Source organism: Trichosurus vulpecula, chromosome 1 (assembly GCF_011100635.1).
Source record: "Trichosurus vulpecula isolate mTriVul1 chromosome 1, mTriVul1.pri, whole genome shotgun sequence".
Taxonomy (NCBI): Eukaryota; Metazoa; Chordata; class Mammalia; order Diprotodontia; family Phalangeridae; genus Trichosurus; species Trichosurus vulpecula.
The window spans coordinates 402,593,409-402,617,374 of NC_050573.1; the positions used below are offsets into that span (position 1 = coordinate 402,593,409).

General features: G+C 38.2%; 1 protein-coding gene across 1 annotated transcript in view; it reads left to right on the top strand.

Moving 5' to 3' along the window:
* The window catches only part of WDR70 (WD repeat domain 70), a 320,082-nt gene extending 314,196 nt beyond the window's left edge, over window positions 1-5,886 (top strand). The window contains exon 18 of the mRNA XM_036736844.1: window positions 5,610-5,886. Coding sequence (XP_036592739.1) covers window positions 5,610-5,697 — 88 coding nt within the window. The 3' untranslated portion in view covers window positions 5,698-5,886. The remainder of the gene's footprint in view (window positions 1-5,609) is intronic.
* Window positions 5,887-23,966: the final 18,080 nt, after the last annotated feature.

Below are 23,966 nucleotides of genomic sequence, written 5' to 3' on the forward strand. Positions count from 1 at the left end.
AAAGGTCACTGTAATCGAGAATGTATGCCTGGTTGTTTTTCTTCACTGCAATTGACTCTGCTGATGATGATGAAATGTAGATTTAATAGGGACTGCTTTTTCATTTTTTTTTAAAAAAAGCATAATTATGTTTTATTTGCCTGTACATGCCTAAATGTGGCACATGCTTCAACACTGTTAAATTTTCTAATGCTGATAACTCAGCCAGTGTGTTTGGGCCCTTTAATTTCATTGATTGGATATTAGATTTCATTCCTGACACTGGCAATGTAATAGCCATGAAAGTTTTAAAACACAGCAGGATCACAGAAGGCTCTCATTCAACCACACGTGGGCAGATTTAGTTACAGTTTCTTGTTAAAAGATGTTGCTGGAGGGAGAAAAAAAAAGGAGCTAGCCAAGGAGTGGGCAGGATGTAGGTCCAGAATGCTATTAGCTTACACACCAGACAGGGATAGATGTGTGTGTGGGAGCTTGGAAGATTGCCAGCTGCCTGCCAAGCTTGACAGCTCTGTCAGTAGATGGTGAGTCTTCATGCCAAATATGCTGCCATTATTGCTGGTTCAGTAAATTTAATTTTCAATATGCATATCCTTTCTGACACAGAATCTATAAACACACATGCACGAAAATATCATCATTACTTTCAGAGTACCCCATGTAAAGCCGTATGGGGTAAGGGCAAAATTTTAATACACGTTGTGTATGTGTATACGAGACATACACAGTGGAGAAAGAAAATTGCTTTAGCTATGTTGGTTGTCTTTACCCAGTGTGTTCCTGTACTCTTTGTGCCTTAAGTAGAGTATACTTCAGGCACAGGCAATATTTCACTGGTAGCCTTAAGTGTGTCTCAGTCCAAAATCCAAACTTTACAAAAGTTTGTAGAAACACCCTCAGTTGTACTAAAGGATTCACCACAGGCTTGCTTCAAATAATAATCCATTCCCTTTCTTCCTTCCTCCTGACCCCAAGGTGTTTTACACAGCATTCATTTTTTTAAAATGCAGTCTGTGCACACTTTCAAAAACATATCTATTATGTAAAGGAATGTACACTTGATTAATAAGGCTGTACACGTTGCCAAATGCACAATACTAGCTATTATAAAAGTTTTATAATACATAATTTTGCCTGTTGTAAATGGCCAGTTAAGGTTTCCAAAAATGTATGTTGTATTCTTCAAATCTAATTGGCTTATCAGTCTAGCGTATTTTCACTTTGGTGATCAGGTGGCTGCTGGCAGTTTGGGAGCTTATTCCTTATTCCTAGGATTCTTCACAGGGCTCCTGGGTTCTTCTCCCCTTCCCTTAGTTTCCATCTCTCCCACTTCATTTTATCCTTAAAAAAAGTCTTTGAACTTTCACTTGTATAATTCTGGGTAGGAGGTGAGGGGGATTACTCTTTTTGTACCTATCTGTTTTCCATATTATTTTTTTATAAAGAAAATGGAAAGGGGGAGCTAGGTGGTACAGTGAGTAGAGCACCAGCCCTGGAGTCAGGAGGACCTGAGTTCAAATCTGGCCTCAGACACTTGACACACTTAATAGCTGTGTGACCTTGGGCAAGTCACTTAACCCTAATTGCCCTGCCTTCCCCCCTCCAAAAGAAAAAAAAAGAAACATAAAGAAAATGGAAAATTCTTTATCTAGAAAAATCTTTTTTTCTTTTCATTTTTTTCAAGTGTTTCTTACGTTTAACAGTAGTCATCTTTGATTTGATGTTGAATAGAAAAGACTATTGAAACTACAGGTTTTTTGTCAAGCCCTTTCATTTGAATAATTCTGTGATTGTAACGACTAGGTTAGAGTTCATCTGGTCCATATTTATCCTAATAGGGTTAACAAGTGTGTCAGATTATCAAGTCATGGCTATAATTGACTTTGCACTTTGAGGTTTTTCTTTATAATAAACAATGGGCCCTAAGCCAAGAAAGCCTGTGGCTTCTACTTACATACTTGTGAATAATAATACAAGGGATTCCCCCTCATATTCTTGCCATTGGCCTGAAGCTAGCTTTATACTTTATGAATGAATCATATCAAATGAGTAATGATGATTAAAAAGAATTTGATCTGTGAACTTTCATTTATAGTTGAAAATATTTTGACTGTTTCATTGTAGACCAAATGCTAAAGGAAAGTGAGCATAGAAGACCTAAATTAAAACTTTATCAGTCAGTCAATAGCAAGGGGGTGGGGGGAATGTATTGATGTTTTAAATAACTCTGCAAGACCAGTGGAATGCTTTAAAAAAAAAAGTAAAAACAGCAGGGTGGGTGTGCTTATTCTTTATATATAGTTGTATATATGCATGTTGTATATATAGTTGTGATTTTGTAGGTTTTTTCTCAGACTTTTTGTGAGATTATTTGTTAAAAGGGGCTCTCATTTTCTCCAAACAAGCCTGAGGACCAACAGTAAATGGGATTTTAGAATGGATACTTAGAGCATATTAAATACCTGATAGAACTGAGAAATCTAAAAAGTAACTTGTAGAGGGCATCATCTAATAATAATGATAATAGCTGACATTTATGTACTACTTAAGTTTTACGAAGGGTTTTCCATGTATTTAGCTCATTTGATCCCCACCACCCTGAGATATAGGTACTGCAAATATGTATTATTATACATATTTTACAGATGAGAAAACTGAGGAATTGAGTAATTTGGCTTAGCTATATTAGATGCAAGAGGCAGGCTTTGCACACTTAACTCAGGTCCCCTTTTGACCATTATTCTGTAGCTATGTCTTGTAACTACTGAGTCCTATGAAATCACAGCAGCCATTAAGGGAAGCAAAGATTGTCGATGTGTTTTGTTGTTGCTGTCAGACTGAACGACAACAATAACAACAAAAGAGGTTTAACAGCTGAATAATAGTCCAGGGAAATGAGTGAATAAACAAATGCACATTGGACTAGGGTTTGTATGGATAATCTCTTGTAAGTGGTACGATCTGAGGTCAGCTCCTGCCTACATTTTAGAGCTCATAGATTTATAACTGGAAAGGACTTAGACACCATCTAGTCCAACTCCTAGAATGCTTAAGTTGCTTGCCCAAGATCTTATGGCTTCTGAGTGGCAGAGAGAAGATTTGAACTCTGGCCCTCTGACTCCAAATCTAGTTCTTGACTACAACATGTGGCCTGATATATGTGATATTAATTATTTATATGATATATACTATTATATATAACATAATATATAATAATATAACATCACTGCTTGTTTAATTGTCTAACCAGTGTTTGTTTCCTTTATTAGATTGTAATTACTCATAGGACAGGAATTATGTTTAGGATCATTGTACCAAATCATTTCCTCAGACAAGAAAAGAAATCTGTTTTTGTAGCCAGTGACTATACTGGTGAGACCTAGATTTCTTTCTTTTGCTTTTGGAAGTTATTCATCTTTTAGGCAGAGAGGCAAATTTAGACATTCCCCAGGGGAAGAATAGTTTTTTAATTCTGTTTAATTCTGTGCCTGTATAATTCCAATCCTCAGTTTCTTCATTTATAAAATGAATATGTTTCACATGGACAAAAAATTAGTAAACTAAATAAATATAATGCAGATTATTCCAGTTCTAAGGTACTAGGTACTAGATGGTAGTTCTAGGATTCTATAAAGTCTTGATTTGATATTGATAAGTTTTATTTATATATTGTGATTATAAAACACTTCTGCATATATTACTTTATATGCTAAATTATTTTCCTGATCTTTTATGGATCTCCATTTGTAAAGTTGATGCCATAATTATATGTTTTCAGAAGGAAAATGAAAAGAAATATCAGTGTCCTTAAATCACTTTCTTACCTTTAGGTTTACCTCCATTTCTCTTTTCTATTTAATTGTGATATCCAGAAAAGCAGCATTTCAGTTTCATTATAGTCTCAATAATTTAATAAATTTAAACCTGGCTTGTGGAGACATTCTCTGCCCTCTTTGGGAAAATCATGTCTTTTTTCTCCCCATTAGAAACTAGATATTTAATTTAAAAGTATATTTTACACTGGACAAGGCCATTCCTGCACAGGTTTGCCCATAATTAAATATTCAGCGTTCTTGCCAAAAGTCACAGATGTATTTTACCTGCCTTGAGTGTATTGTGGAAGGAAGCTGACCTATCCAGCTTTCTAGTAATCTAGTAGCACCATAGCATATGAAATTCTGAAGCTGGTTTTTTTTTTAAATTTTAGTCTTTCGACCTGTACTCAAATGTCATATAGCGATATCTCAGGGTAGCATAACTGTAGCACAACCAACTTGTTCTGTGAGGGGGACCCTTAGGTTTCAGGCAGGTTTGTATGAATGGAGACGGGCCACTGGCTACTATGTTCCTCAGGAATTCTGGTTTGCAACTCACGCCATGTAGCATTAGCATGAGTTGTGGGTGGATTTTGCTTCTTCTCTGAAAGTAATAAAGTAACAGTAAGAAGTCATCCAGAATTGTGACCTTTTCTTCCCCCTCTCCTTAAACTATACATAAAATGTATATATTTGTAAAACACATGTATATATTTAAAATGTATATATTTGTAAAACTTAGATAAAATTGAAAGTTTTGCCATGCATGTGAGCATACATTCACACAACCAGGTAATTATTCTTTGTAGAACTCTTGAAGCATCTTGAGGAAATTAAGCCATAGTTTGAATGTATAAGGTTTTAAAAATTAAACTTTAAAAACTTACGCTTCCTTTGAAAATTGTTTCCTTCAAGATATAAAATGACTTTTTAATGGAGGAACTAATCAACCATGGAGGAAATGTTGAAGTATATATTATTTAAATCCCAATAGCTGGCATTTTCTGATTTAATAATAGGCAAGAATTTCATGAAGTTGAGCTTAATTATAAAGCATAGAAAGTTCTCATGAAGATTATTTTATTTATTATACCATAGTACTATACAGTAGTGTCTTCTCAAAGTCTCAGAATTTCCATACATTGAACTGGTCAGAAACCCCATTGTCTTTTTTTCTGGCAGTTGTAAAACTGCAGAGTATCCTTTATTTTTAAAACACCAGTTTAATTTAAAAAAAAAAAAACAAAACAAACAGTTAATTTAAGTCTTTCTTCTGCAGCACATTAAAATTTCATATGGCAGAGCCATTCAAGACTGGAACAGTGTAGCTATACAGAAATACAAATGATTGGTTGGAGTTTCTGCCTAGGCCTTGCTGTGGCTCTAGCTCTGATGACCTTCACTTTCTAGACAACTCCTTAGTCAGCTCTATTCCCCAGTTCCTTTCAGTCCCCAAAATGGAACCAAATTGCCTGGATTCCAGATGGTTCAGAAGTTGGGTGGTTGAGGTTCCACAGTATTTAAATTACATTTTCATTTTATACTAGGGGAACATAGATTACACTGTGGGATGTGAATCCTTGTCTGAACGTTACAGATCCCTTCCCCGCTTCCCCCCCATCCCCCCGCCTGCTTCTGGTGGTTAGAAACCTAAGAATTTAATCATTCAGAAGTAATGATGGCTTTTTTTTTTAATTCGTTCTCTAGCACTTGGCCAAAAGGACAAAGCCGCATCTTGTTGAGAGCTCAGTAAGTACTCACTAACTAAACTACTTTCCTTCTCTTTTGTTTTAGGACTCAGCCTAAAACTGTTTTTGCAGAAGTAGAATCTGAAGACGAAGAAACAAAGAATGAACCAGAATGGAAAAAACGTAAAATTTGAAGAATCCATTTGGAGGTCAGAGAGGAGTGGAGTGATGACCAATTTTTTTTCTTAATTCTTTGCAAATAAATGAGTATATTGATTCCTAACACCAGTAGTGACTGTTTTAAGTTGTGCTATGTGCTCAAATATTTTTGTTGCATTTATTAAACCCATTTATTTTCATTAAAGAAGCAGATTCTTAACCCATGCCTGGTATTTCATTTTATCTGGAAGCAATAGTCAACTACTATAAATGTTTCTGTATCTTCAGAGAAAATTTTTACATACTTCACAGCTGCCTCTATTTGGGACAAATTGAAGCCAAGGAGATATAACATGGAAATTAACATTCTCCATCTTCGGGCAGCTAGGTGGTGCAATGGATAGAACACTGGCCCTGGAGTCAGTAGGACCTGAGTTCAAATCCCACCTCAGACATTTATTAGTTGTGGATGCTGGGCAAGTCACTGAACCCTGATTGCCTCAAAAAAAAGTCCATCTTTTTTGTACAATTTCACATAAGTTATTTGTATGCCTCTACAAATAGTTATTAGACTGAGTTCATTAATTCGATAAAGATTTTGGTTTGAAAAACATTTATGTCCCTGTCCTTTGACTCATTTTAATATCCTATTTTCATTTTACACTGCACAGTAAAAAGAGGGTCCCTTCTAGCCTCTAGGGCTAAAGGTCAAACTCAGAACCTAATCTAGTCAATGGAAGTAATCTCCTCCTCATTTTCAAGTTTATCAGTGTTGGTATCTTCTGAGAAGTGTGAGGCTGAGATAAGCATTGCTTTTTCCAGTGGCGTTGAAATAAAAAGAATCCTTGCCTCTGGTCTACCCTGGTTTGGATTGATCCGCACCTGGCTTTTTATCCCTTTCCTGACTGGCTGAAGGTATAATGCCTCATTTTGTCTGGGAGGCATCTGGCAGAAAGCACAGAGTGCAGAATTTGAAATCAGGAAGATCTGAGTTCAAGTCCTACTTGGAAACTTACTTAGCTGTTTATCCACGGTCAAGTCATTTAACCTCTCCAAGCCTCAGTTTCCTCATCTATAAAATGAGGATCTTCATACTAGCAGTGTCTGCCTTAGAGTGTTGTATGTCAGGTGCTTTGTAAACCTCAAAGTGCTTTATAAATGTCAGTCGTTGCTTTGGGTTGTTTGTTATTTTTGTTACTTCATTAGATCCCTTCAAACATTATTCTGTCCGTCTTCTTTGGGGCTGACCCATTTTGGTTTACCATGGAGCAGCTGCCTGGTGACTTGGTGGCACAGGCATTTAATAGATTCTTATTGACTGCCTGCACTGTGCAAGGAACTGTGGGAAATTCAGGTACATATAAACCATGAACTCTGCCCTCAGGGAGCTTCCCACGGAGCTGAGGAGATGAAGAAGACCTACCTTAACTACAGCTACATTATGAGAAGCCTCTTGTCGGGTCTTCAAGGCCAACTGCTTCCTAGAGTCCTGTCTTGGAATTTAGTAACACTGCTCCAGACATGCGAGATTTGGGAGATTTGTGCTGCCTATCACAGAGAAGATTGAAAAATCAAGCCCAGTTCAATTCAGCAAGCATTTATTAAGCACCTGCTACATGCCAAGCACCATGCTGGAGGTTAGGTATACAAAGATGAAAACTAAATAGTCTGCTCTGGAGGATCTAACATTCTCCTTGGGAGGACATAATGGGATTCTTGACCCCCAGCATCTGCTGATTTAACAGCTTTCTGATCTGCTATTCTGCAGGCTCTGAGATCTTCCCTGATTTGACCAGCACATTTCAGCCTTCCCTTCCTCATCCTCTCTATTAATTACATTACTCTTCTGGGGAAGATAGTTATTCTCAGATTGTACTGATTATATTGAGATCTGGCCTAAGGACTAGATTTACACAGCCCATGGGCAACAATCCCTTCCTTCCCCACTCCCACCTCTAAAAGCTTCCTTCCTAGCTACCACTCCTTTAGAAACTGTGTAACTGTTGTGTAAACTCCGCCCATACTTTATTCTTTTTTTTTTACAAATACCATATACTCCGAAACATTTACATCACTACTTTTCTTAGTTTGCTTTTTTTTTTTTTTACTTTTTAATTAAGTACATTAGATAGTTTTTGGACCTATTGACCATGACGGCTTTTACCTTGCTGTTTTCTTCCCTTGGGTCTTTCCTCTACTGCTCTCCCTAAAATACTGGATGATCTCATGAACTCCCTGAAGTAGCTCCAGAACCAAGCAGTTAGTATTGTTTTTGATAACTAAAACAGACAACTCTAATGCCTCCTTGTGGTATAAAGTGACTCTTGGGTGCCTGAGTGGAACAGAAAGAAGTTCAAGAAAGATTTACCAAATTGGAACAACTTTGTCTAAGGCACCAGTGATAAATTTAGTGTTTCTTACCTGAGGACTAGCCTAACATTTTCAGAGGCTTTTTCATTAGCATGGTAATGAAACCTTTTGGAAGCCTGTCTCTTCAGATCTAGAAGATTTTTTAAAATTTTATTTTACTTTTGGTTTTGTTACACCTTTCTCTAGAAGATTTTTGATGGACATCGATAGAACACCCAAATTAACGAAATCACAGATTCATCAAGTCAGAGAGATGTATATCTATTTTGTACAATCAGGATTTGGGAAGGAAGAAACTCGACTTGATTACATTCACTCACGATGCAAAAAAACAGGGACAGAGTGTTATTGCACAAATTATTTAGTTGTTACCCCAGCAAACAAATGAGCCCTCTTGTGTGAACTGGTTTCAACTTACCTTGGTTTCTGAGGTTTATCAAACTTGAAAAAAACATGAATATACTGCATTAAGCAAAGACAAACACATTATGTTATAAGAGAAAGAGCATTAGACAAGAATCGAATGACCTGAGTTGGAATCTCAAATCTTGCTAATTGGGTGACCTTAGGCAAATCACAAGCTCCTTGATCCTCAGTTTCTTCATCTGTAAAATAGGTCTAATACTAGTTATACCTTTGTAACAGAGTTGTTATGAAACTGAGGTTTCACCTCACACCTATCAAATTGACAAAGATGATTAAAAAAAGTGGAAATAGGTAGTGATGCTGTGTGGCCATAGGCACAATTTCATCAGTCGGTAAAATGGGGGTGATAATAGCACCTGCCAGTTACTGTAAAGGTGAAATGAGATGATGTACGTGAAGCGCTTCGTAAGCTTAATAATAAATGGTAACTGTCATTACTATTGAAGGGAGTATGGAAAGATAGGTATTATATATACTAACATAACATACATACATACATACATATACACATATACATTAATAGTGGATCTGCAACTTGGTTTAAATGTTCTGGAAAGCAATTTGAGATTACGTGAAAAAAGTCTTTATACTTTAATACATTTGACACAGTGATCCCAGTACTGGGCATATATACCTCCAAAGAGAAAAAAACTAAAAGATCCCCAATAGTCATGTAGCAACACTTTTTTGTGGTAGCAAAAAAACCCAAAAAATCAACAAACCCAGAAACAAAGTAGGCAACTGCCAATTGGGGAATGACTGAGCTAGTTGCTGTGCATGAATATAATGAAATATCATTGCACCACAAAGCATCAAGCAGGAGAAATGTAGGGAGATTTCTATGGATTGTTGCTGAGCAAAGTAAGGAGAACAGTATTTGTGGTGATTATAATAATGTAGATGAAAATAACACTAATAGATGAATGATCTCAGATTAAATCAATGTCCAGTCTTGGTCCTGGAAGGCAAATGATGAACATTCTTCCTTTTGGTAGAAAAGGAGGGGACTGTGCATATAGACCAGGGGTGGGCAACCTTCAGCCTCAAGGCCACATGTGGCCTTCTAGGTCCTTGGGTGGGGCCTTTTGACTGAGTCCATGTTTTATAGAACAACTCCTTTTATTAAGGGGATTTGTGCTGTGAAGTTTGGATTCAGTCAAAGGGCTGCACTTGAGGACCTAGAGGGCCACATGTGGCCTCGAGGCGGCAGGTTGCCCACCCCTGGTATAAGCTATACCAAATACTTTCAGATATGGCCATGCTATCAGATTTTTCTTTTTACTAAACTGTTTTTAATGATTCTGTTGCATCCCCTCTGAGGCCACTGCCCCAACTGGATATTCATATTTACAAGTTGGGTTCCCCAGAGGTTGGTCCACTGCTGCTGCTACTGCTGCTGCTACTACTATTACTACTACTACTACTACTACTACTACTACTACTACTACTACTACTACTACTCCTCTCTGGGTACTAGGGGCTGAGATTTCTAGTACTGTCACTTATGAGTCCCCACTGGTATATTCCCCATTAACAATCAACCAGTTGCACTACATTAACTTTTAGAAATGGGTTTACTGAGAAGTTAGAACAAGAACATCTGGTATAAAACATTTCCCCTCATTATGTGAAATAGAGTGAAAGAAAAGACTGTCAGAAAACATCTGAATGATATGAGGAACTGGGGAAAAGACAGAACTCTCTGCTAATGCTTTCAAATTTTTTTCAGTTGAAAATGGGGCAAGGTTCTTAGGTAGGATTATGTTTATGATACAATAGTTATATTTTTAATATTTAATTTTCATGAAGTGAAATTAAAATTTACCTGAAAGGCTTTGGAGAGGTGCATGGTAGGCATGAGCAAGTTGCAGCATTTTACAATGAATTACAAACTAAATGATGCCATCTAGGAAATAGATATATAAAGCAAAGTAGAAAATGGATTAGTCCCATGGTGAGACCATTGTCCCAATGTTCAAACTATCGCACACCCAGCATGCTCCACTGATGTTCTGTCCGTATCAAAAGAATGAGGAAGAGCCCTCAGCATGCTGAGTGCAGACCCTTTGATGTACTTATGGAAAGACATGGATGAATTGCATAGGATATGCAAGCATAGATGAGTTGCAATGGAAGGAGAGATCAACAGTGATGAACTAAACATATCTATGTTCAAGGAGCATGCTCAGGCTTGGACTCATAGACAGGGTCAGATAATGCTACACTGTAGAATATGACCACACCTTCATAATAAAATACTTCCATCCTCAATACATGATGGTTGGATTGAAAACAGAGTGAGGATCAAGTAAGATATATTCAAAGCATATGCAAACCATATAGCATTATATAAGTGTTAGTTATTATTAGCATCATCATTATTATTACTATTATAAGTGCATGTTTCAAAGACTGGGCTCTCATTGGCCAGTCCTTTTCATTACAGATATAAAAGGGGATTATATATGTGTTAGGGAGGGGTTCAGTAATTTGGAAATAATTAGTGTATATAACTTTAAAAAATAATAGGGCTGGTGTGAGGATTAAATAAGCTTATGTAAATTAAGCATTTTGGATGCAAAATACTCTATAAACATATGGTAGTAATTAAACCTCAGACCTGGGAGGCAGAGTGATGTAATAGAAAGCACATCGGGTTTAAATGATCTGGATTCAATTCCTGGTTCTGTCCCACTTAAATCCAATTTCACATAAGTCAAGACATTACCCTGTGATGCTATTGGTCCTCTTCTTCGAGGTGAAGGGTGAATAACTATAGCAAGGCTATAGGAATAAACACTGTGCTAAGTGCTTTTAAAAAATTATCCTATTTTCACAAGAACCCTGGGAAGTATATACTATTAATTGTCCCTATTTTGCAGTTGAGGATATTGAGGCAAACAGGTTAAGTGAATCGCCATGGATCACACAGCTAGCACAGGTGAGATTTCAACTCAGGTGTTTCTGACTCCAGACCCAGCATTCTATCCACTAAGCCACCAGCTGCCTCTAATTTAATCACATTTCCCAAGCTATGGCTTCTGATAAACTTTCAACAACAATCAAAATGATTTTTTTAATTTTTGTGTGGTCAGCTCACAATTTACCACATTAGTCAAGTAGGTGGATGGATTATCCAAAAATAAATGGTATTGTTTCTGGGCTCTGGAAATACATTGTTAAACCTTCACATGTTTCACCTCAAGGTCTTCCTAGAAACCTTTTTAGGCTTCCTAGGTGTCGCCATTGGCAAACGTCATATTTCTGTAGTATTCCATGCTTTACAAATTGCTTTTTTCATTGTAGCATTCTGTGAGATAGGTAAAGCATTATTTATCCCTATTTTGTAGTTTGTTGAAAAAGAGATTATTTTAAAGACTGTATGCTCCTATGGGAGCAGTATAATTATGGTGTTACATTTCTGGCCAAGTGTTCACCATAATATATAGCATAGATACAACCAACAATTTGTCATAAAAGCAGAGGCTCAGTAATAGCAAATCCCCATGATCATTTATAATTGTAAAATTAGAATTGTAGACCTAGAAGTATTCTTGGAGATCATTTAGTCAACTCACACAATTGACACATTTAAACTGCAGCAACAACACTCCAGAGCCTTGCCAAGGTCACATGATCACTGAGTGGCAGAGTTGGGTACAGAGACCAGGTCTCTAGACTTCTGTCTGGTGTTCTTTCCATTCTCCCACTAAAATACTCAAAAGTTTATCAGCGTAAGGAAGTCTTGGTGTAGGAACCCCCTCCAATAGTACCACGATGTGACCGGCACTGAAGTCAGGCATGTTATACCTCAGATATGCTAGCCTAAGCCTTGTAGACAATAGCTAAACTTCACTTAAGTCACCTAGAGATTAAATGGCTTGCTGACGGTCACTCACACAGCTGAGTGTTAAGAGGCAGGATTTAAACTCAAATTTTTTCATTCCAGGCCCAGCACTCTATTCACTATGCCACATTCTTGTATCACACATGGACTAAAATATACCTTATACAAAGAGATGTCAATTTATTATACTTACGCTATACAAAAACTCAAGTGGATTTGTGATTTCATCAACATTGGTCTTTCTTTCCATTGCAACCTATCTACTCTTGCATATCTTGGGCAAGTCATCTGAATCTTCCCATAAGTTCATCAAAGGGATCCTACACAACATGCCGAGGGCCTTCCTTGAGAACATCAGGGGAGCATGCTGCTGTGCAACAGTTTGAATGCTGGATGAATTCTCACCAGGGGACTAGCCCATGTTCCTTTTATTTTTTTATACATTTCCTAGCTGCTATCACTTAATTCTTCATAATTCATTGTTTGTAATGTGTTACAATCTTCTTATGCCCACCATGTATCTTTCCAATGCCCTTCCAGTGAATTTCAATTTCAATTCATGCAAATGAAATACTAAAAATACAAAGATGGTATCATAAATGTGATCTACTTGAGAACCTTGCCTCATATTACATTGAAAAAACTGAAGGTATTTGAAGAGAGCTCCCTCTTCTCCTCTGTTCCTCATCTCACATCACTTAAATGCCTTCTGACACTATCTTCTCCTTCACTCCATATCACATGATGAGAAGGCCTTTCTCCTTGCCAAGGCAAACCCATCTACGAGGCTTCTCGTAAGAGGTAGTACACCAGCTGAACCTTGAAGGAAGGCAGGCATTCCAAGAGGCCAAAGTGAGGCATATGGGACTGGAGAGTGAAAGGCACAGTGGGAGTCAGAGTGGGTAGTTCAGAAAACAGTAATTAGCCAGTTCGGCTGAAATATAGAGTGGGTAAAGGAGAGTAGCATGAAATAAGTCAGGAAAGGTAAGCTAGAAAATTCTGTGAAGGTTTTTTAATGCCAAGCATAAGCATTTTTAAATAACTCCAGTCCTACTCTTGGAGAAACTGTATCACACAGTAGTTACACTAACGTTAGGATTTGAATGGAACTCAAGATAGCATTCTCTCTGCCGCAGCAGAAGCTTGAAATATGTGATACTTTATTCACAGGTGCCTTTTTAAAACCCTCAAATGGAGAATGTGATTCTTTCTTTGGAGAAAACCACTTCAAACCACTATGGGGGTATAAGTCATGGCCAGAGGTCATCTCTGCAGGGTACATATTTGTGGGCACTTCTGTACTAGTCATCCATTCAGTCATTGTTGCAACAATGATTCTTTGGAAATGGGAGCTGCCTTGACTAAGCCAAAAATGCCATCAGAATGCCCCTCTTCTTTTTGGTCCTATTTCTGGTACTTTACTAACTGCTAAAAGAATGTTGCCAAATAGAGGTGGTCTGAGGGGAGGCTTCTAAACCAACTGTGGAATAAAGTTTAGGGAAGAGATGCTTTCGGAAGCAAAGCAGCTTCGGGATACCATTTGAGACTGATTTCCCTAATCTAGTCATCTACACAAAGATCTCCTAGCACTCCCTCCTCCTACATTTCTCATATTCTAATATGTACATTCCATGGATCAATGTACATGTCTTTTCCTTGGAGGCTGGGGCCATATCTTTATGTCATTTAGCAGGCTTTTATTAGATGCAGCAGATTGCCAACAATGGCTTGGAAGCAAGAAAGGAGGTCAAAGATATCATGAGGATATTTGTAACCAGGAAAGTCTGGCCCGTAGCAAGAATGGACGACAGTTGATAGAAAGCTTGAATAATACATTGCTAGACCAGAAAAATATTTTTTAAATGGAGGAAACTGGATATTTTGTGGAAGTTTTAACAGAAAGACATATCTAAAACCAATCTAATACCGATAATTATGATAGATGACAGCTCTTAGCACAGTAGGCATTTAATAAATGTTTATTGATTTCGATTGACATTTACATAGTGCTTTGAAGTTTTGAGGTGTTTTATATGTATTTTTAATAATGGTATTTCAATATAATTGGTTTCCTTTTGTAATCCTATGTATTTAAGAACGTTATTCTGAGCAGAAGTTCATGGGCTTCACTAGACTGCTAAACAATAAGACACTATTGTTCTAGTCCAACCTTGCAATGTTATTGTTGAAGAAACAGCCCTAAAGAAAACCACATCACTAGTAGATAGCAGACCTTGGATTCTTGTTCCTCTTGTTCCAAACCCATTTCTCTTTTCACTATACCAAAATGACTAGATCAAACATAAAAGGTTCTTTTTTTAAAAATAGTATTTTATTTTTCACATTACACATAAAGACAATTTTTAACATTCACTTTTCTAATCTGAATTCCAAATTATTTCCCTCCCTCACCACCCCCCCAAGATGGCAAGCAATTTGAAATTGCTTATGTGTGTGCAATCACATAGAAAATATTTCCATATTACTCATGTTGTGAAAGAAGAAACAGGCCAAAAGAAAAGAACCACAAAAAAAAAAGTGAACATAGTATGCTTCAATTTATATTCAGACTCCATTAGTTCTTTCTCTGGATGTGGATAGCATTTTCCAGCATGAGTCCTTTGTAATTGTCTTGGATCACTGCATTGCTGAGAAGAGCTGAGTCATTCATAGTTTATTGTCACAGGGTTGCTGATACTATGTACAATGATCTCCTGGTTCCACTTACTTTACTTTGTATCAGTTCATGTAAGCCTTTCCAGATTTTCTGAAATTTGCTTGCTCGTCATTTCTTATAGTACAATGGTATTCCATTACATTAATATATCACAACTTATTCAGCCATTCCCCAGTTGATGGGCATCCCCTCAATTTCCAATTCTTTGCTACCACGAAAATAGCTGCTTTAAATATTTTCATGTAGGTTCTTTCCCCCTTTTGGTGATCTCTTTGGGATACGGATTAGTAGTGGTATTGCTGCACCAAAGGGTAGCATAGAAGGTTCTAATCTAAGAGGGTCTTGCCTCCCTAAAATTGACCTGGTATGCTATCTGCTAGGCTACCTGGACTTTAGTTTCAGCTCGGACACTATCTATGTAATCTTAAGCAATTCACTTCCCTCCTACCTTCCCAACCCCCCACCACTCTAAGCTTTAGTTTGCTCATCTGTAAAATATCAAGGTTGGATTAGATGAACTGTTGCCAGCTAACTGGCTCCAAGATTCTATAATTCTGTGTTTTCAAAATCTGTCGACTTTTGTGTGCCTGCCAGGCTGCTGAACTCCGTAGTCTGGGCATGAAGTATACCAGTAAGAAGTTAGTTGCTCCAGTAAGGTGGGAGTTTGTGCCTCCAGGTCAGGAAAGGCTGAGCCCCTGATTAATACTCTCTAATATCACTTTCTCCTCACCTCCCACTTCCCCAGGGCATGCTTGAAAAGCTGTAAGCTCAGTGATTGACACTAGAGATAGATGTATTATCCAGGGTTTAAAGCCAGAGCAAGGGGGTCAAATCTGAAGTTAGTAAACCAATGTATTATGCTAATGAGATTGAGAATATCAGTGAGTCAGAAATGTTTAACACTGCTTGTACACTGTGACAGCCTATTTAAAAATAAATTATTGATACGTTGTATTTTGACACAATGGATACCTCCCAACAAACATCCAACAAACCCTTTCCAAAGCACTTTCCCTAAACTGATAGATTGTCCATTAAATGAAGAATGTGTTCTCTTAGCTTTGACACATTGTGACTAGCTCTTTAAATGATAGTGACCACTGTAATTGACCACAGTTTTGTTACTTGTCCACATTGCTTTTTCCTCTTCTTCCAAACACTGTTGCAGAGATTATGCCTATCATTTTTCAGGTTTTACTTTCTTTTTACATCACTTCACTCAAATCTTCCCGTGTTTCTCTAAATTCTTCCTTTTTACTATGCCTTACGCATTATAATATTCCATTTGTTCATCTCTTTTCCAATCTTTGGGCACATATTTTGCTTCCAACTTGTTATCCTAAAAAACACTGCTATGAACCTTGGACTTATGTTTTTTTTTTCTTGATATTAAGAACACTTTGTGGATAAAATCTCTGAAGTGGGCTCTCTGGGTCAAAGAGTCTGAAAATTTAGCCTCTCCCTCCTTTTTTTCTTTCTTTCTTTCTTTTTTTTTTGAAGCCGTGGCATGGCCCCACTGACTATATGTGACTAGGATTTAAAGGCTTCTTCTTTACCCAGAAATTATACCATTTCTCCATTAAGATAGCTGCAAGATTAATTTTGGTAATTCATATTCTATTTTCTAATTAACTTCAGTTTCTAAACTAAAGCTCTCTTCTCATGGAAAATGTCCCCAGGATGAATTGCCTCCATTCACATCTTACTCCAATGCCTCATCCTTAGTTCTTGCCAGCAGAGCTTGAGCTCAATTAGGCGCTAATGAGCTGAAAAGGATCATGGTCCAAGCAATCAATGTGTGCCACCTAAAATCTATCCTAAAAAAAGGTTTAGAGGTGCGTCCCTTCTCAGGAGGGTGGACATCAGACAATGCATGTTTTGATTGGAGAACTTATAAAGCAATCTATTAAGACCCAGATGGGGTATGAAAGGAATTGTCCATAATAAGATGATTGGACTTGATCTCAACATTTCACATTCCTCTTGAGTTGACAGCTGTTGATTAAAAAGGTACTGATGGTAGCCAGGCCATTAAAATTCAACTGTTGTAATACTGGGTATATTTTTCCAACTTCCAGAACTTTGCATCACTTTCAGCAGGAATCCTTTTCTCGGAATATTCTTTCCCTCCTTCCAGTCACAGCTATTGTTCTTGGAAATTAATTTCCCATTTTATTTTATTATGTGGCACAATAGGTATTGCTGAACTTGTAGGGAAGAAGAACTGGTTTTAAATCCTCTCCAACACTTACTGGCTGTGTGACTCTGGGCAAGTCACAAACTTTCTGAGTCTCAGTTTCCTCACCTGGAAGTTGGGGGTGATAATAATAGCTAATATTCCTATAGTATCTGCTATATGCCAGGCACTGCGCTAAGAGCTTTTTACAAATATTATTTCATTTGATCCTTACAACAACCCTGGTTGGTAGGTGCTGGTATTCCCATTTTGCAGGTTGTTGTAAGGTTCAACTGAGATATAGAATGGAAAACAATTTTTAAATTTTAGAATGGCATATAAATGTCGGTATGGGTGGTGCTTATTGAAAGAATGTTGGCTTTGGAATCAAAGGACCTGGATTCAAATTTGGCTCTGTGACTTTCTCGCCAATAAGACCTTAGGTAATGCTTCTAACCTCTCTGGGCCTCAGTTTCCTCAACTGTCAAAGGAGGATGTTGGACAAGATGAACTCTAAGTTAGCTTCCAAATCTATTTCTATGATCGTGACATTGTGCTGGTATTCTTCTGTTGAATAGGTTTGTTTTTTTTTTTAACAGGCATAAGGCTGGCTGAAAATTCCTTAATATTGGGATTTGGCATAATTTTCTTTAATTCAGCAAAAGGAATTTTGAAGTCCTACCACTATTATCCTTCACAATAGCTGGTCTGGTACAACCTGAAACTGTTGGTCTCTCTGGGAGTGGAGCGTTCTTAGCTTTAGTGCCTCAATTACAGTTAGCTAAAGGTCCTGTCTAATCACTGTCTAATGTATGGGAGTTTTTATTTTCAGGAAATGAAAGAGTACAGAATGCTTGCCTTTCCAATGAGGCTGAATGGTATCAAGCTGGAGAATGTTAGGTGCATTTTTATAACCTGAGGGGGAGAACTGCCTTTTTATTTTTGCAGCTCTGTCTCATTAAAAATGTGAGCGTTTTTCATCTGTTTAATGCCATCCTGAATGAAATCTTTCCAATTCTTTGTTGTCAGAGCCAGATATTAATGCAGTTAAGAGGCACCATATTTGAATTTCACTAACCCATGTTTGCAGTCAAGAAGGCACATTTGCCTTTGCAACTAAAAAGATCACCACTCTGTGGGCTATCTACCCAAACACAAGACTTGAGGCATGCGGCCTTTCCACCCCCAGAAACCATTCTCAGTCTAGAGCAACACTTGTTTTGTTTTAATTAGAAACTTGTGGGAGTCTGGACTGGTTGTAGGGCCACTCACTGCACATTGCAAGTTGGGAGAGCTGACATTGGGCCAGCAGAGTCTGAGCATATCTTTGGGGTGAGATATTTCATTACACAAGGGAGTCCCAGCTGATTGCTTGCTTTCTTGTTTAGAGGAGAAGTTTGGGTGGCAGGAGCTAAGCAGAGGGTGAAAGAAAATGATACTCTGGCAAGTGGGGTGAGATGAGGAGAAGAGTCAGAGGGAAAGCAGGGTTGTGTCAGTCGGGGCAATGGAAATGCCTTTTGCTAGTGTTTACCCAAAATGTGACTAAAGGATTTGAATGTCCTGTGGAAGTTTTTTAAAAAAAATCTTTTTTTCCTACTTGTCTATCACTATTTCTCTCCACACTCTCCACAAGCCTGCAACAAAATGTGGTTGACCCTGGATGAGCCCTTTTCTTCTCCCGGGGCCCAAGCACTTCACTACAACTTTTTGCTATGGATTTACAAGCACATCCGGAACATGTAGGGTATATTTCACTAATCATTTCAGGGCATCGATTAAGCATCCATAGGGTGGTTCCTCAGAACATGATGAAAGTACTCAGGCCCAAATCTTGAGACAGCTTGATTCTAAAAGCAAACACCTGCAGAGAAGAGACAGATGAGAGGATGGATTAGAATCAGGGGTGGGGAACCTGTGGTCTCAGGGCCACATGTGGCCCTCTAGGTCCTCAAGTGCAGCCTTTTGACTGAATCCGAACTTCACAGAACAAATCCTCTTAATAAAATGATTTGTTCTGTAAAACTTGGACTCAGTCAAAAGGCCTCACCCAAGGACCTAGAAAGCCACATGTGACCTTGATGCCAAAGGTTCCCCACCCCTGGAGTGCCAGAGGGTTCATGACCCACAAAAAGGTAAGAAATCCTGGAGGAGATACTCTCTAAGATCCTATTAACTCTAAGAGTCTATGTATGTATAATTATCTGTGAGGAGAAGGGAGCTGGGCCAAATGGTCAGGGAAGCCTCGTCTACTTGATGAGGTTGGGGGATGTAAGGCCATTGCCTTGCCTGACTACTGAGTGTTTAGATCTGCCCACTAACGGTTCATTTAGAGGGTTGAGAAATCCTGGGTCTATGTATGCCTCATTAGGGATGACTGATTAAATCCCAGCATCTGGAAGATAGTTTGATTAGTTCAAGCTATTGTGGATCAGAGCTGCCCATTTGAATTGTAAAAGGAGTAAAGCAGATCCCCAGACTGAGTTGGAGAGGTCTAGAGAGAGCTGAGCACACCAAATTGCAGACTCTGTTAGTAGAGGTATGGAAGCCTGGGTATTACCACAGGCTCTCATCCCTCTTCCCCCAAGGCTCAACTGTCACCCCTCTAGGTTTGGTTATGGCACCCATGGAAAGACAGTGATGGAGCCTCCTAGCCCAAGAGATGACAGTAGCTGGGGACAGTGGCAGAGGCCCACTGAAGCTGCACATGCTCACCCACATGGCCCTAGAAAAGGGGAATCACGTAGCTGAGTAGGATTTTCTGAACCCCAGTATTTTAGAGGATTTGAGAGTCAAAGGCAAGGACTGGAAGCTAGAAGAGCAGCAAAGGACAGAGTCATGACATGAAGGAATAAAATCCTAGATTTTGTCTTTTGCTACAAATGAATTCTTTGGACAGTTCAGGCCCAGTGAGAAGGTGTTGGAATTTGTCCAACAACCAAGTTTGGTTTTTCTATTCACTGGAGACCAAATACTTAATGTAAATACTTAATAGTTTTTTTAAACAATAAACATGCACAATAACTTATGTATTACTATATTTAGTAATAATGATATGTACAGTCTGAATGAGACTGAATAAGTCTTTGGGTTGATGGTGGGACTCACTGGAGAGGAGAGAATTAGATCCACTCTGTGCGAGCTGCTTTGAATTGTTTTGCATTTTCTATGAGGTCAAATTAAGGCTCTACTTGAGATGCATTATGACCTCGAGCACTATTACATGGGAGCTAGACTCTGATGGAAACTTATAGAACTATATTCTGAGGTTCCTAGAGGAAATAATTTATTTGGGGGTCAGGCCATCAAACCTAGTCTATATAAACCTAGAGCTTGGAGGTGGTGGTAGTTTATAACACTGTGTACCGATGTAATGACTATGTGCTGAACTGGCCTGAATTGAGTAGAGTTGAACTGAATTGTCAGCTACAAAGACTTGAAGGATCTGGGTTACATTTTGTCAGTACTTTTAGGCTTCTCTTTTCTCAGGCTCTCATTCTAAAATCTGGAAAAAACCTCTGCAGTGTGTGTTCTAAACAACCACCTTGGAAAAACCAAGTTGGTGGGAAAATGTATGGTTCTCAGGTGTGTCATGTTAACTGAGCAGACAGCCTATCAAATTAATTCATCATCCTGTGTCTATCTCTCGGACCAGCACTGCAGGTGAACAATAAACTGGATTTAGAATTAAGTAAGAGTTAGACTAATCCTTTCATATTGCTACGGATTTCATTGGGGAGGTTTTCTGGCATTTCAGAAATTGATACATTGAATGCAATATCATCAATAAATCGGAGCATTTCAAGTACCTTGCTCTCAACAGAGAATCCTCTTGTTTGGACTCCAAGCAGCCCATTCTCCATGGTATTGGAAAGTACCCCAGATGAGCATATGAACAAAGGTTTTACAACTTCTTAGGTCAATATTGGATAGGTTATTGACCAAATTTATTTTTATTATGCATTTGGGTATGGTAAAAATGTAAATTATGTGTGAAAGAACAATGTTTAAATGTATTGTTGTTGGCTAGTCAGTCAGTCATGTCTTCATGACCCCATTTGGGGTTTTCTTGGCAAAGATGCTGGAGTGGTTTGCCATTTCCTTTTCCAGTTCATTTTACAGGCAAGGAAATGAGGAAAGTTGGGTAACATGACTTGACCAGGGTCACACAGCTAGTAAGTATCTGAGGCTGAACTTAAGTCTTCCTGACTCCAGGCCCAGTGTTCTATCCATTGTGCCACCTAGCTGCCCCAAAACAGCTTTGTAGGATTTTGTTGTTATTTTTCAGTCATTTTAGTCACGTATGACTCTTTGTGACCCCATTTTGGGGTTTTCTTGAGAGAGATACTGGACTTGTTTGCTATTTCCTTCCTCAGCTCATTTTACAGTTGAGGAACTGAGGCAAACAGGGTGAAATAACTCGCCCAGGATCACCCTGCTAGGAAATGCCTGAAGCCGGATTTGAACCCAGGAAGAGAGTCTTCCTGATTCCAAGCCCAGTGCTCTATTCACTGCATCACCTAGCTACCCTTTTAAGTATACTATGTTCCCATTATTTGGAAGTGAATAATTTCTTTTGAAACATATAGGGACTCTCTAGTACATCCTCCTCTGTGGTATGGGGTGAGGTAGAATATACTTTTTTTTGCTCTGTTTTTATTTTTCATTATTCTGAACACGATAAACACCAACAAACATTTGGTGAACATTTCCATTGACTAAGAAGAGCAGAAAAAGAGGATTGTATATGAAATTGTGAGTCTCCATTACATACCACTTGCTATTTAAAAATGTATAAAAGAAAGTCAGATGTGAGTTTCAGAGCTGTCCTGCTTGTCTCTAGGACCCTGATTTCTCAAAGGCTGTGTCAATAGAGTCTAAGCTGTGGAAAGTAGTACCAAGATGGAAAAGCTGAGAGTGTGGAGGGGCTCAGTAATGGCATATTGCCTGATCATCAATGCAGAAATGGTCATCGCTCGATTGGCCAAAGATGGGTTTTAAAAATGATATATTTTGTTTTGACACAACTTTCTGGTCTTTTAGCTTACCAATTCTGAATAAAAAGTAAGGGGATGTGTTTTAACAAGAGAGAGGAATTTTTTGTTCACAGAAAGTCCTACCAGAAAGTCTTAGAGGGGATGATGTTCTGGTCTGGGCCTGAAATAGGCCAGACCCCTGGTAGTTTGTGTTTGATATTGGAGCAAAACTATGAGACACTGGTAGGTCACCCAACAGTGAACAAAAGGAGATTTAATTAGTTTAGCCAGAGAGGTTATTCAAAAAGAGTAGGTATCGATGACACACTGAGCTGATTAAACTGCTTGAGTTCCTTTGCTTGAGTTCATCCTTTTCCACATCCTTTTCCAGCATCAGAATGCTCATAGACCTCCTTGTGGTTGCTTTGTATTCAGGCATCCAGGAAAGGATGTCAGCATCTCCATTACTCAGTCCGTTTGAACCAACCAAGTCTTGAGGATGTTTTCAATATCTTAAAAAAAATTAGACTAAGTGGCATGGGAGCAAGATTGGTACAGTAGTTCCTGAAGTGTGGTCCAAGGACATCTGAGGGTCCCCAAGACTATTTTCATAATAATACTAAGATATTACTTGTCTATCAAAATACTTTTCTGCCTGTATTTCTGAGGCTATATTTTCTTTATATACTTTAACCAAAACAGCACATAGCAACAGATCGAATGCAGAGGCAGATATAAGAACCTAGCTGTCTTTCATTAAGTCAGACATTAAAGAGATTTGCAAAAATATATAAAATGATGTCACCCTCCTCGCTAAATCATTTTTAAGAAAAATGTTACATTAATCTGTGGCATTTACTAATTGTTAAAATAATAACAATGAATTAAGAAATAAATATTTTAAAAGTTTACCAGTTCTAATTTTTAATAAGGTAAATATTATTAGACATAACCCATATAAACAAAAACTCTTTGAGGTCCATAATAATAATTTTTGAGAGATCCTGAGACCAAAAGGTTTGTGAACCTTTAGATTGGATTACTGCTCCCACCCTAGGTAATCTTGGTGTACCTGGCATAGAGGGAAAGCTCTCATCTATAAAAGTGGAGATCTTTAAAATATGGGCAGAGTGGTGACTCTAAGTCCATCAGCACTTATAATTAACTATAACAGGTCATTCCAAATAATCCTGGAGAAGCTAGTGTTTCCTACTGGATTTGGCTTTGCCCTTGTCCAGGGTTTGGAATTTTAGGAATGGTCTTTTGCTGCTCTTATTACCGAGAGCAGAAAATATGGCTGACGTCAATATAAAATGAGATTTTCCAAATAAGAGAAAGGGTGGGGTTAGTAAATTGGTGCCTATATGTTACTCTGCCTGTCACATGCACATATATTTATGTGAACTTCATGGCCTCTGTGGCCCTCTTCTTTTGACCCGGGTACAGAAAGCCAGAAGGTCAGGCATACTTCTCATTGCACTAATTTTCCAGCTTTGAAGTGTCCTGTTGATTTCACAGGGCAGGGCAGGCCTTTCTGGTGAACGGAAAGATTTATGACCTGTTTGGCCAGAAAGCCCCACAAAACCCCCATTGAATTTCTTCTCCTTTATCTGTCTAATATCAAATAAGATTAAAAGGGCTATCTGGCTATTTGACAGTCATTCACTGGCCTCATGACACAGTGTATTATTGTATGATGCTCACCCAGTGGCTATAATTAGGTAATTATGTAAGGAGTCCACGCACATTTGAATAGCTACTGTATTTGGCTAATGATGTCACTCAACCTCACTTATTATGTGGCCTTAGCTGTGGGGCAGGCAGAATTCAATGAA